General features: G+C 38.5%; 1 protein-coding gene across 7 annotated transcripts in view; it reads left to right on the forward strand.

Annotated features, from left to right (window-relative positions):
• Nucleotides 1-14303, forward strand: part of POGZ (pogo transposable element derived with ZNF domain) — a 47046-nt gene that overhangs the window by 15001 nt on the left and 17742 nt on the right. For 2 of the 7 annotated variants that reach the window (XM_059884710.1, XM_005203913.5), the window contains exons 2-7: nucleotides 1153-1277; nucleotides 2252-2410; nucleotides 10723-10898; nucleotides 11799-11907; nucleotides 13064-13354; nucleotides 13435-13653. In XM_059884710.1, the coding sequence (XP_059740693.1) occupies nucleotides 1154-1277; nucleotides 2252-2410; nucleotides 10723-10898; nucleotides 11799-11907; nucleotides 13064-13354; nucleotides 13435-13653 (1078 nt within the window). In that variant the 5' untranslated portion in view covers nucleotide 1153. Of the gene's footprint in view, nucleotides 1-1152; nucleotides 1278-2251; nucleotides 2411-6140; nucleotides 6192-10722; nucleotides 10899-11798; nucleotides 11908-13063; nucleotides 13355-13434; nucleotides 13654-14303 lie in introns of those variants that run through there. The other 5 variants (XM_005203919.5, XM_005203918.5, XM_005203916.5 and 2 more) reach the window with 5 other exon arrangements.

The raw sequence follows: 14303 nt of genomic DNA on the forward strand, positions 1-14303 counted from the left end.
CTTTGTTCAGACTTTTGAAATAAAGGTAAATGGGCAGACAACTTTAAGGATGCAGTGTGTTTAAAATTGTACAATATATTAAACAATTAGAGAAAAATCTAGGGAATGGTATAATTATATACCTTTATAGATTTGATATATTTATATTTTATAAATACCTTTAAATATATTTATAGATATTAGATAGATACAGACGCCCCTGGTGGCTCAGTGGTAAAGAATCTGCCTGCTAAATGCAAGAGACTGGGATTCGATCCCTGGGTCAGGAAGATCCCCTGGAGAAGGAAATGGCAACCCACTCCAGTATTCTTGCCTTGGAAATCCCATGGACAGAGGAGCCTGGTGGGCTACAGTCCATGGGGTCGCAAAATTGGACACAGCTTAGTGATTAAACAACCACCACATGGATTTGGTAGCACAAATTCAGGGATCAGCCACGTACTTGGAGGAAGTTCTATTCAGGACTGAGCAGAGAGGTCCTTGGTTGCTGACAGAACCTCCCCTTGACTTCAGACATGTGACAAGCCAAGGAGTCTGTCAGTACGCAAACAGCACTGAATTCAGAGCAGTAGCAACAGGATGATACTAAGGAACTGGCTCTTGCCAGTTAGGATTGTGGGGGCCAGTCTGAAGCAAGCAGAGTTGGCTGGAGGCTGGAAATGTTGTACCTCAAGTCCAGGATTAGTAGAACAGCAGTCTAGACACAGAATGGTTAGTGCTTTCTTCAAAAGTTCTTGGTTTTCCAAACAAGTTCCTAGGATGCTTTCCTCAAATGGCAAATGTATCATTTTTAAAAACTCAGTATTCGTGCAAAAAAATTCATAATGAGCCAAGTAGTAATTGTAAATAAAAAAGGTCTGACTCTCCACTTACAAAGTTCACCTTACCCTAACCCCAGCCCTGAGTATTATAGCTTAAATTTTTTCACCTGTAATTATTAAATAATTTGCTGTGGAGTCTTCCACACTAATTTTTTTTAGGAATAAAAGGTATAATTCTGGAACCTTGGAACTGGAGGAGGTTAGGGGAAATGGTAGAGGAAGCACAATGGTGTAGGTTACCAATAGCTTCAGAGTCTGATTCTATATTTTGTATAAAACTATTTCTCCCATTGTGAGGTCAGTATCTTAATTTAATCTTTTTTTCTTGTAGCATGGCGGACACCGACCTGTTTATGGAATGTGAGGAGGAGGAGTTGGAGCCATGGCAGAAAATCAGTGATGTCATTGAGGATTCTGTAGTTGAGGACTATAATTCAGTGGATAAAACTACTACAGGTAACAAAAACTCTTTGATCTTAGATTGTTGTTATATTGACTGGATTGAATGGCATTTTTGTTAAGAAAGTATGGGGTGCAAGACTTTTAAGAATTCAGGGTTGCTTTTCTGTGGCACTGGTACTACCTTTTCCTATTCTCTGGTCTGTAAGTGCTTTGGTTTTCCTTATACACAAAGCTAGAAACACTATATTTAATAAATTAAAAACATTGAGAGTTGAGTTCACCAATATTTATCAAACACATAAGCAGTTCTCTTACCAAATGATGTGTGAACAAGCGGTGTGTGTTAGTGTTCATTTATATACCCAGTGAAAAACAGGTTCCCGTAGTCTTGAGGGCTTTTTTGTTTGTTTTATTTGAACTTGGTTTCCTTTGTGAGCTGAGCAGAATTTGCTTCGTGTCTGCCTTCAGGGACAGTTTACAAACTTAGGCTTGTAGTTTCTCTTTCAAAAAGGTGCGGTTGCAGGGTCAAATTCTAGATTGCCCTAAATTCATAAAGTGGGTGGTAGTTCTTTTTCCCCTGAATTGTATCTGTTGCTCTTTTTTTTTAATTTTTTTTTTAATCTTTCTTGCCTTGAGAACTGAAGATGGCATTGGTTTGAAACAGGACAGTTCGTGGTCTTGTGGACAGCTTACTCTTGCATGGTTATGAATACCAGTAGTGGTGATAATAAGTCTTTTGAGTTCTAGAGGTTTGCTTGTGCTCTATAAGCAAAATAGTGAAATCTGGTTCGGTGAGCTTGTAATTTAACTTAATTCACCAGGAAATCGGAGACAAAAAAGAAGGCATTGTGTCTAATTTGTGGTGTGAGGGACACACAGGAGGAGAAATCAGATAACCAGTCAGATTTACAAATAAAGCAGGAAACTTTATGGTTATAGAGACCTGCAATAAGATGAAAGATTAGAAGAGTGTCCTTCAGTGTCATCTGTCCCTGTCTCCAAGTGACTGTGCCTCCCCTTCCCCGCAGTTTCTGTGAGCCAGCAGCCTGTCTCGGCTCCAGTGCCCATCGCTGCCCATGCTTCTGTCGCTGGGCATCTCTCTACATCCACCACCGTTAGTAGCAGCGGGGCACAGAACAGCGACAGTACAAAGAAGACTCTTGTCACACTCATTGCCAACAACAATGGTAAGTGGGATTACTGGGAAATTCTTCCTGGGCTAGAGGGTTGAGAGACTAAAAGAGGTCTTAAGATTAGCCGTACCTCTTCAGTTTTAGGTACTGATGTGGTTCTGCTGATGTTGGAGTGAGTTTAGTCCTGATTCTCTGATATGGAAGTAAGTGGTGGTGTTCCTTCTGAGTTAGTGCTGAGTCGATGCTGGTGTTTCAAATCAGAGGGCAGCTGATTTCTTCTTACTGATAATTTCTAGGAAAGAAAATGTAACCTCCAAATTCCTAACTGTTAAGGAGATATGAAGGGGACGGGATTGTTTGTTTGTTTTTAATTAGAAGAGCCCCACTAGTCTGATAAGAATTCTCCCAGGGTAGTTTTGTTCCATATTTTCTTTGACAGCTTCATTTGGTCATTGGTTCTTGGGTGTGGAAAATAGGATAGGGTTGTTGTCTACCTGAAGGAAATGGTGAAAGAGTGGTTTTTTTTTAGTGAGTTGATTGACTAGTGAAGTTACATAGTATTGGCTTCTGTTTCATTTCCTATTTTCTTTTTTTTTTCAATATTCATTCATTTACGTTCAGTTCAGTTCAGTCACTCAGTTGTGTCCGACTCTTTGCGACCCCATGAATTGCAGCACGCCAGGCCTCCCTGTCCATCACCAATTCCCGGAGTTTACTCAAATTCATGTCCATCGAATTGGTGATGCCATCCAGCCATCTCATCCTCTGTCGTCCCCTTCTCCTCCTGCCCCCAATCCCTCCCAGCATCAGAGTCTTTTCCAATGAGTCAACTCTTTGCATGAGGTGGCCAAAGTATTGGAGTTTCAGCTTTAGCATCAGTCCTTCCAATGAACACCCAGGACTGATCTCCCTTAGGATGGACTGGTTGGATCTCCTTGCAGTCCAAGGGACTCTCAAGAGTCTTCTCCAACACCACAGTTCAAAAGCATCAATTCTTGGGTGCTCAGCTTTCTTCACAGTCCAACTCGCACATCCATACATGACCACTGGAAAAACCATAGCCTTGACTAGACGGACCTTTGTTGGCAAAGTAATGTCTCTGCTTTTGAATATGCTATCTACGTTGGTCGTAACGTTCCTTCCAAGGAGTAAGCGTCTTTTAATTTCATGGCTGCAGTCACCATCTGCAGTGATTTTGGAGCCCCCCAAAATAACGTCTGACACTGTTTGCACTGTTTCCCCATCTATTTGCCATGAAGTGATGGGACCGGATGCCATGATCTTCGTTTTCTGAATGTTGAGCTTTAAGCCAACTTTTTCACTCTCCTCTTTCACTTTCATCAAGAGGCTTTTGAGTTCCTCTTCACTTTCTGCCATAAGGGTGGTGTCATCTGCATATCTGAGGTTATTGATACTTCTCCTGGCAATCTTGATTCCAGCTTGTGCTTCTTCCAGCCCAGTGTTTCTCATGATGTACTCTGCATATAAGTTAAATAAGCAGGGTGACAATATACGGCCTTGACATAACTCCTTTTCCTATTTGGAACCAGTCTGTTATTCCATGTCCAGTTTTACCTGTTGCTTCCTGACCTGCATATAGGTTTCTCAAGAGGCAAGTCAGGTGGCCTGGTCTGGTATTCCCACCTCTTTTAGAATTTTCCACAGTTTATTGTGATCCACACAGTCAAAGGCTTTGGCATAGTCAATAAAGCCAGCAACAATTATACAAGCATTAACAATTTATATCAGGGGTCATATAGCATGTAATATTTTTAAAGTTAGATAAATCTTAATAATTTCACAATTAAAATGGCTTTTTTATTCCCCAAAGTAGTAAACCATATACCAAAAAAAGGAAAGAAAAAAAAAACTTGTCTTCAATTGTGAAGATGATAAATATTTTTGAAAAGAGAATTTACCACAAAAATATGTTTCATCCCCACCCAAAAAAAAAAAAACCTGAACTTTACACAAAATTCACATTTTATTTACACTGAAATAAACTATACAAATTGATATTCTTCACCAAAAATAACAGCATTGTTTTCGTAGTATTTCTAGATAAGCCACCAAACACTTACTTTTGCAGGTTTTCTAGATTTTGCTTGTAAATCAGGATGAGGCAGAAGAAAACAGACAAATCAGCTGTAGTATCCATGACCTCGGATCCTTTCTTGACCGTGCAACTGAAGTGTTCACCACGTACCTGCCAAAAAGCTTACGAAGGCTTCCTTCATAGGAATGTAAACAGCAACTACCAGATGTGGGACAACAATGGCAGGCCTTCCATTCAAACTTTAACTGTAGCTTCTTGCTTTAACTTCATTTGATAAAGACAAAATCTACTTTGAAATCCTTGTTTAGTGAGCTCACACATTTCTCTTACAGTCTGATAATTTTCATAACGGCCCCTTTCAAATTTTTAACAGCGTACTTAAAACTACTATTCAAAGGTCAGTCATGAGCTTCATTATAACATTTTTTATTATGTTTCCTTCCTCCCATACCTCCTGCTTCCTTTCTGATGACTATTTCTACATTCTGAAAATGAGTTATTGGCAAGTTATGTCTCAAGATTCATGTCTAGAGTAAACATCTTCATAGAATTACTGCATTGCTATAAAGGACTTATTTTTAATTATTTTATAAGATTAATACGTGCATTGTAGAAAAAGGGGACAGTAAAAGGAATGAAACAATTTTTAACTATAATCCTACTACCTGGAGATAACTGATTATAACTTATTCTGTACTTATATGTATCTTTTTAATTAATTCATTTATTTTCTTATTTTGGGCTGCACGTGGTCTTTGTTGGTTTGTGCGGGCCTTCTCTAGTTACTCTCTAGTTGCAGTGCACAGGCTTCTCATTGCAGCAGTGTGTCTTGTTTCTGACCATGGGCCCTAGGGCTTAGTGGTTGAGGCACGGGCTCGATAGTTGTGGCACACAGGTCTAGTTGCCATGTGGCGTCTTCCCAGACCAGGGATTGAACTTGTGTCTCCTGCATTGGCGCTTTACCACTGGTCAACTAGGGAAGTCCCCATATGTGTACTTTATGGACATCTATATGCTATGTGAAGTGATTCACTCCTTATAAAAATGAGCCCATACAGATTCTAATTGCTTTTTCCCCTTAATATGTAGTGATTTTAATAAATCTTTATGTAACATTTTTGATGATTATTTCCTGTTGTTTGGTTAACAGTCCTTAGCAATAGGTTGTAAAGGGGTGTACTACTACTTTCAAAGAGTTTTTGTAAACATCTGTCTTTTCTCATATCCTTAGTTCTGAGAATATATTTCTAAATGTCAAATTGTTGTATCAGAGGTTATCACAGTTTTTAAGAATTTTGATCAGTATTTTTCCTGAAATGGCCATCTAGACATGTTGTATCTTATGTTTCCAGTAGAAGTGAACCTGGTATTCTTACTTTTGGATATAACCATTTACCTCCCATATTTTTGGACATTTATTACAATCCCATTTTTTGTGATTATAAACAGTGTTACGATGAACATTCTCAGGCATCATATCTGTGCCTACTATGTAAGCATATCTGTCATATAAAGTAAGATTGCTGGGTCAGGCATTTAAAATTTGATAGTATCAAGTTGCCATAAGAGATTGCTGTACATACGGCCTCACCAGTCAATCTTTGGATATCAAAAAAATAATTTTTATTACATGGAAAACCCCTAGAATTCTTTTTCAACATATAATTAGTGACCCTCATATATATATAAAGATGAGGAACCTCTAGAGATTTTTTTCATTTTTTACAGATGTGGAAACCAAGGTGTGGAGAGTCTGAATAATATACTTAAGGTCAAATAGTAAGTGACTAAACTGGATTTGAATTATTTAGACTTCGAAACGTGTGGTCTTCCCACTGCATTATACTGCTTTCCTGTGTTTCTCTTAAAATAATCTTGTCACAGTGCTATGAGCAACCAGTTTTGCTAAATTTCCCTTTGATCACAGCATTCCGAGGCCCAAGATGAGCATCACATGACTTAATTTCTTTGAATGGACCTTTGATTCCTGTGGCCTATGTGCAAAAATTTTTTTGAAATATAAAAATTGATTTTATTTACTTTAGAAAGCTCTAGCATTCAAATTAAAATGTTGACCCGTGTTCATGGTTTAAAAAAAAAAAAAAGGTATAGACTGGTTACTACAGTTACATATGTCTTGTGTGTTCTTCCAAAAATTCTTCAGTTCTGGAAGTTCTCTGGTGGTACAGTAGTCAGGACTCCGAGCTTTTACTGCCAAGGGCCTGAGTTCAATCCCTGGTTGGGAAACTAAGATACCATAAGTCTCACAGCCAAAAAAACAATAAAGGCTTAAAATTTCTTTCATGCATAGATAAGCACACATTAATAGATTGAGTTTGTCTAGCTTTCTTTTTTGTATAAAATATATAGCTGTGTGACTTCTATCAAATACTCTTGAAATGCCAGCATTATTCATTATAGCCCAGAAGTGAAAACTACATAAGATGTTGAATGAATAAGCAAAATGTGGTATATTCATACAACGCAACATTATTGGGCCATAGAAAGAAGTGGAATAGTGATACATGCTGCAGCATGAATGAACCTTGGAAAACATGCTGACTGAAAGAAGTCAAATACAAAAAGGCCGCCATGTATTGTGTGACTCCATTATTATGAAATGCCCACAACTGACGAATCTATAGAAACAGAAAGTAAAACTGTTGGTTGCCAGGGCTGGGGGAAGTAGAATGGGGAATAACTGCTAATGGGTATAAGGTTTCTTTTGGGGATGATGAAATCTGGAATTAAATAGTGGTGATGATTGCACAAAATCTGTGAATATACGTAAGAGCCTTCAAATCATACACTTCAAATGGGTGATACAGTATGTATGGTATGTGAATTACATCTCAGTAAGGCTTTTTTCTTTTTTAAGAAAATGTTAGGAATAAAATTGCAGAAGATGTTTTACTATTGTTTTTGCCATTCTTGAGAATCCATCACTCAGCATTTAGAAATTATTCCTATAGTTCTGGCTGATCGTATATATGCATTGGAAAGGAACATGAAATGAAATGACCTGCTTAATTCTGAGCTGTGAATAATGTGAATTTAATGTTATAAATTTTTTACTGTAATTATGATTTTCAATTCCTGTTTGGTCCATTTCTACTCCATTTAGCCCTCTTATCTCTGAGGTTTAAGGCTATGTAAATAAACTTAATGAAAAAAATCAGGACCTTCAGATTTGTAAAATAAACAGAATGTGTTTTGAGAGAAGCTGTTGGATGTTCTATTATTTAATCTGTTTAAGGCTGTGGTACTTAATTGAGAGCAGACCTACAGGTAGAGAATTGGTTGGATGATTCTTTTAAAGGCTTTTTTAAGCCTCAAGATTCTGACTGACTGACTGGTTTTCTGGAAATAGAACTTTGGAAGACTTCTGAATTGTCAGCATTTCTTTTAGGAAAGAATAAGAATGCAGGAATCATTAAAAACAATTCATTTGTTTGAATTGGAATTATTATATTGGAATGAATTTATAGAATTCATTAAATAAATATTTACTCTGGGTGACTTGCCATATGCTGGTTTTGCTTTCAGTTGAATTGTAAACCTAGTCTATGGTTAGAAGCCTTCTTTGTTTGCACTTTATTTTTGGGAAGGTCCTAACAATTCACCAGAATTCAAACATGACCCTAACATCAGAGAATATTTGCAGAAAATGTGTTAATGTTCTTTATAGTAGTAGACTATGTATAGATTTCCTGGAAACAAGGCCTGTCTTTTGAGACTTTCTAATACTAGTTGATTCCACATAAATGCAAAAAATTTTCCATCCTTCCCTTCCTATATTTAGATGAGATGTTTAGTCATTGATTTTATCTTAAGAATTTTTAGTTTCAGATAATTTATTTTATTTTACTCTAGCAGTTAAAATAGTGACTAGAAAATATGTATTTTTATTTAGTCAATATTTTTCCAACAATAAATTGTGAAAGAATAAAAAGATGGATGGGGAAGCTATAGGTTAAAAGAGATTAAAGATGTCCATCAGTTGTACTTTATGAATGCTTTTGTAACCTAACTCAAACAAAAAAATATAATTGTCAATTTGAATTTTAACTGGATATTTAATATCAAAGAATTGTTTTGTTTATTTATGGCTGCACTGCACAGCATGTGGGATCTTAGTTCCCAGACCAGGGATCCAACCTGTGCACCCTTCTGTGAAAGTGTAGAGTCCTAACCACTGGACCACCAGGAAAGCCCCCAAGAATTATATATTTAACTTTATTGAGGCATAATTGACAAATAAAATTGTAAGATACTTAATGTGTACATTATGGGGATTTGATATATGTATGTGTTGTGAAAGGATTCTCACTGTCTAGTTAATTAACATATCCACCACCTCACATATTTATCATTTTGGGGGGCTGGGATAGGAATAGTGAGAATGTTTAAGTTCTCTCGGCAAACTTTAATTATATCATACAGTGTTATCCACTATAGTCACAGAATTATAATATTTTTTAGGAGTGATAATGATGTTGTATTTCTTCTTTTTTAGGATCTTTACTTTTTAGAGATATATATTGACGTATTTATAGATGATATGATCTGATACTTGTTTCAGCATAATATGGGAACTGGTAAGAGGGTGTGAGGTATAGATGAAAGAAGGTTGGCTTTAAGTTGATAATTATTGAAGCTGGTATAGGTACATGGAGGTTTATTATAGTGTTCTGTTTTTCTATATATTTGAACATTTTCATAATAAAATATTTATGTTGAAATATATAGAGAGAAAAGGACCCATATAATTAGCATAGACAGAACTTGGAATTTTTTTGTCTGTCAGCTTCTATAATTACTTGTTTGCTGGCCCAGTTACCATGAGAATCTAGTCCACTGATGATCTCTCAGTTTCTGGGAGAACATGGGGCAAGTCACTATTGGCCCATTAATAGCCAGCCACCTGTATACCCACTTTGGTGGTCTAGCTTTGTAGCTAACTACTAATGCCATTTGTCACATGTAACTTAAAACTTCATAGGAGTTCATCCCATTCTAGTGAAAAGAGCTGCAGTATTTTGCTTGAATCTTTGATTTAGGCATACTGGCTCTCTGAAATAGAATTTAGAGTAGTCTTTGTAAATCAGGAAACTTAATGTTAATGATTTTTTTAGCCAAACTTAGCAAACAGAGGCTTCCCAGGTGGAGCTAGCGGTAAAGAATCCACCTGCCAATGCAGGAGACTCAAGAGACAAGGGTTCGATCCCTGGGTTGGGAAGATCCCTTGGAATAAGAAATGGCAACCTGCTCCAGGATTCTTGCCTGGGAAGTCCAATGAACAGAGTGGGCTACAGTCCAACGAGCTGCAAAGAGTTGGACATGACTGAGCACTGAGAACATCCAGCAAATATAGGACTTAAACATTTCCAAAGTTACTTTTATCACACAGGAAAAAGAATTTAAAATACTTTAGTTTTCAGATATTTATGATATTGTTACTATTTATTCATGAATGAATCTTCTGAAGTCATATTTATTGGTTTTGGCAGGTGTGTTCTTTATAAGTTCAGATGACATAAAGAAGTCTCTGTTTCCATACCTATACATCCTATACAAGACAGTGGATATTTAGAGAACCTGTTGCATTTCTGAGATTTGGCTCACTGGGAAGCTGAATTACTGTTTGTTGATGAATATTCCTCTTTTTAAAAGTTTAAGGTAGATTAACAACAAATCACATTCCAAAAAATAGGTTTTACATAGTAAAAATATGGAGAAAGAATTTATATGTTACTTGGTTTTGCTGATTTGGTATTGGGAAATTATACGTGGTCACTTAAATCATCAAAGTGATAGCCATGTAAAAGTCTTACCATGTGTGTTAAGACATGCCTTGTTAAGATACGTGGGTTTCCTGATGGCTCAGTGGTAAAGAACCTGCCTGCCACTGCAGGAGACGCAGGTTCGATCCCTGTGTCCGGAAGATGTCCTAGAGAAGGAAATGGCAACCCACTCCAATGGGAAATCGCATGGACAGAGGAGCCTGGCGGGCTACGGTCCATGGGATCACTAAAGAGTTGTTCACAATTTAGCAATTAAATAACAAGTTAAGATATGAGGGAGATTTTGGTGAACTTTCTGTATCTATGTATTTTTCTGTTCATTGTAGCTTTGGGTAAAGCTTAAATATTTGGTAAGTTTGATGACATTAAACCTGAGGTGAGTGACAGTCTTGGATATCTTAATACATGGGGACACCATTTCTTACCTAAGACCATTGTGTTGCTTATAAATTGTGGCTTACAGTGGTTTTTTTTTCCTTCTTCTTTTTCTTCTTTTTACCCTTTAGCTGGCAATTCTTTGGTGCAACAAGGTGGACAGCCACTCATCCTAACCCAGAATCCAGCCCCAGGTCTCGGTACAATGGTTACTCAACCAGTATTGAGGCCTGTGCAGGTCATGCAGAATGCCAACCATGTGACTAGTTCGCCGGTAGCCTCACAGCCAATATTTATCACTACACAGGTAAGTAGGACTCTGAATTCTGGGACCTGGTAGAATTCTGGGACTGTGGGAACTGTGGGAACTGTGGCTCTGACTTGAGTCTCCAGCATAATTAGAAATGGTTCTAGGTTCTGTCCTTTGGTCTGGCTTTCTCATTTACTAGTTTTTATTTGCTGCTGACTTCAGTAGTCAGCCCAACATAGCATATAGCTGGGCAATTTCCTCTTTATGCCCCCAGAGGCTGTTAAGTAATTTGATTGAGGTCTAGGCAGGAGAGAGTGGGAAGCTTGCATGAGGAAGAGGAAGCCTTGGTCCTCAAAAGTTCTCACCCTTTGCTTGGGCTACTTTTCTTAAACTGCGGTGAGTTAGTTGACTTACAGAAATATATGTGCAAAATTGGTGAAGTGCAGGGAGATCTTTGAAAGAGAAGGAAGGTGACTTATTTGATATAAATGAGAATTGGAGTTGAAAACCCAGTGCTGGTGTGGGATAAAAAGGCAGATGCTTTTTCCTGCCTTGTCTTACAGATTTCCCAGAGGTGTATGGCCTTTTGAAGTAGACTTTGGGGACAGTTTCCTACAGTTGTTTATGTGTTGAATCACTCCATTAGTGTCAGTTTTTTCCCCATTCTTAGGGGTCAGTTTGTGGATGAGTTTTTTAAACTGAGGTTCTCTTAAGACAAGAACTAGGTTTTCATTTTTGTTCATATGCACCAAACCTCATTCTCCAGTTTTAATATTTGTCACTCAAAAGTTTGCCAGAAGTCCAGAATTTTCTCCATCTCAGTCATTTAAAAGCTCTAGTTCGAGAGAGAGAATCATTAGGTAAGAGTGTGGGAACTTTTTGGACATAGGTCTGAATACAGTCTCTGCTAGTGTTAGCTGATCTCCATGTTAAAGATCCTTTTGCTTTTTAATGCAGGGATTTCCTGTAAGAAATGTCCGGCCTGTACAAAATGCAATGAATCAGGTTGGGATTGTGTTGAACGTACAGCAAGGCCAAACGGTTAGACCAATTACACTAGTCCCAGGTAAGGAAAAATGTCTACCCATTTGGAATAAACCAGCATCCAAAAGACTTGTTTTTGTTGTTTCTAAGTGTTGAAGGTCATTTAAAAAGTATACTTTCTGAAACTACAAAAATCATATTGAGTTAAGCCCCATTTTTAAAAAACTTCCTAACCTTTGGCCAGGGTGGTAATTTTATTTTTCTTTTTAACTTTTTACCACCTTTCATGAGGTAGTAAAACAGGGTTTTTATAGTTACTTTCCTGTTTCTGCTGTTTTATTCAGCTGTTGTTTGTTATCCTGGAGGACTGTTATTAATGCAAACTCCCAAATTCTGTATTCCTAATAAGTCTACTTACTTACATGGTGGGCTTAAAAACTTATTTTGCTTGCATTTTACAGCATAGATTTGGAATATAAGTTAAACAAATGGCATATTCTTTGAGGATGAATATTGCTAATGACTAGTGGTGGGGTTTTTTTGTTTTTGTTTTTAAGAAATTGAAAGATAATTCTTTAAAATCTTATAATCTTGCCCCCAGTTCTATATTCAGTGTTTACTACATTTTGGGCCAAAAAATACTATATTATTTTAGTTGTGGTAAAGGTAGCTTGTCTTCCTAAGTTTTTGTCATTGTTCTCAGAGCCCATTGGGATTTTGGCCTTCAGGTCTGAGCTTATCCTATCTAGTTCTGATATTTCTTAAATACTTGTAAGTGAATTGTCTAGTTGATCCAGGAGACTCACCTTTGGGACATCCTAGTAGAATGGCATGCATAGTCTGTCTTCTCTGTGAGTTTGTGTAAGAGAATGAAAGACTCTTTAGTATTCTGAGAAAGAAGGATTACTTTTTTCAGAACCAGCTCTGCCTCTTGGCCTATGTATACCCATACTGCTTCCCACTCTATACCCATTATTCTCTTCCAGTACCAAGGTCAGGCTATTCATGATTTACTCTTGGAATAGAAAAGGCAGCGTGCTAAGGTGTTTGGGGAGGAGTTGATGGAAATCTGCTTTCACTGTGATGTTTGTAGGGCTGATTACTGAGGCTAACTGCTTTCATCAGTTTGGGGAAATAATCTTTTCCTATTCTAGTATTTCCAGTAAACACAGAGGGAATGTGTTATAGGAGAGCTCACTAACCAAGATTTGGTGCTTTTCTTTGTCTCTCTTTTGAAGCCCCAGGTACCCAGTTTGTTAAGCCGACAGTTGGCGTCCCACAAGTGTTCTCTCAGATGACCCCTGTGAGGCCAGGCTCCACGATGCCTGTGCGGCCCACCACCAACACCTTCACCACCGTCATCCCAGCCACTCTCACCATTCGAAGCACCGTCCCACAGTCCCAGTCCCAGTCGACCAAGTCCACTCCCAGCACTTCCACCACACCCACTGCCACACAGCCGACCTCACTGGGGCACCTTGCTGTCCAGCCCCCAGGCCAATCCAGCCAGACTCAGAACCCCAAACTAGGTAAGGCTTGGGAAGAGGAGATAGCACAGTTGGGGTGGGTGGTGGCTGGAGAACAGATGATTATCACTTGGTCAAAAAAGCTCCCTCCTTCCCCTCTCCACCTGCAGTGAGCATTGCCAGCTTTGTCACTGTGAAGCGACCTGGTGTTACAGGTGAAAATAGCAATGAAGTGGCCAAACTGGTGAATACCCTTAACACCATCCCTTCCCTGGGCCAGAGTCCTGGGCCAGTGGTGGTATCCAACAACAGCTCCGCACATGGCTCTCAAAGAACCAGCGGGCCTGAGTCTTCAATGAAAGGTACGATAATCAGAAAGACTCTGGGCAGCCAATCATTCAAAAACATTAGCATAACGTATTTATTGTATCAGAAGTCTATACTGTGAAATAGAGAAAATAGGGTATAGTTGCAATAGTCTGTTATCACAGAAACTTTAGTAAAGGGGACTGCCACTTGTGAAGAGTGTAACTGCTGCTGCTGCTAAGTCGCTTCAGTCGTGTCTGACTCTGTGCGACCCCATAGACAGCAGCCCACCAGCCTCCCCTGTCCCTGGGATTCTCCAGGCAAGAACACTGGAGTGGGTTGCCATTTCCTTCTCCAGTGCATGAAAGTGAAAAGTGAAAGTGAAATCGCTCAGTGGTGTCCGACTCTGTGCGACCCTATGGACAGCAGTGCACCAGGCTCCTCCATCCACAGGATTCTCCAGGCAAGAGTACTGGAGTGGGTTGCCATTTCCTTCTCCAGAAAAGTGTAACTAAGTCAGCCCAAAGGAATTTTCTGTTAATTGTGGTTTGGAGACGAATGAAATGGATTGAGTGATCAGAGATGAGTAGGATAATCAAAAGATAGTTCAGGGAGCAGGAGATGTATTTCTAAACTAGATTTTAAAGTTGATATTTGGTAGAGAGGTTTTCAGGTGTAGGATTATGAGCATAACCATATTCAATTT

Source organism: Bos taurus, chromosome 3 (assembly GCF_002263795.3).
Source record: "Bos taurus isolate L1 Dominette 01449 registration number 42190680 breed Hereford chromosome 3, ARS-UCD2.0, whole genome shotgun sequence".
Lineage (NCBI taxonomy): Eukaryota > Metazoa > Chordata > Mammalia > Artiodactyla > Bovidae > Bos > Bos taurus.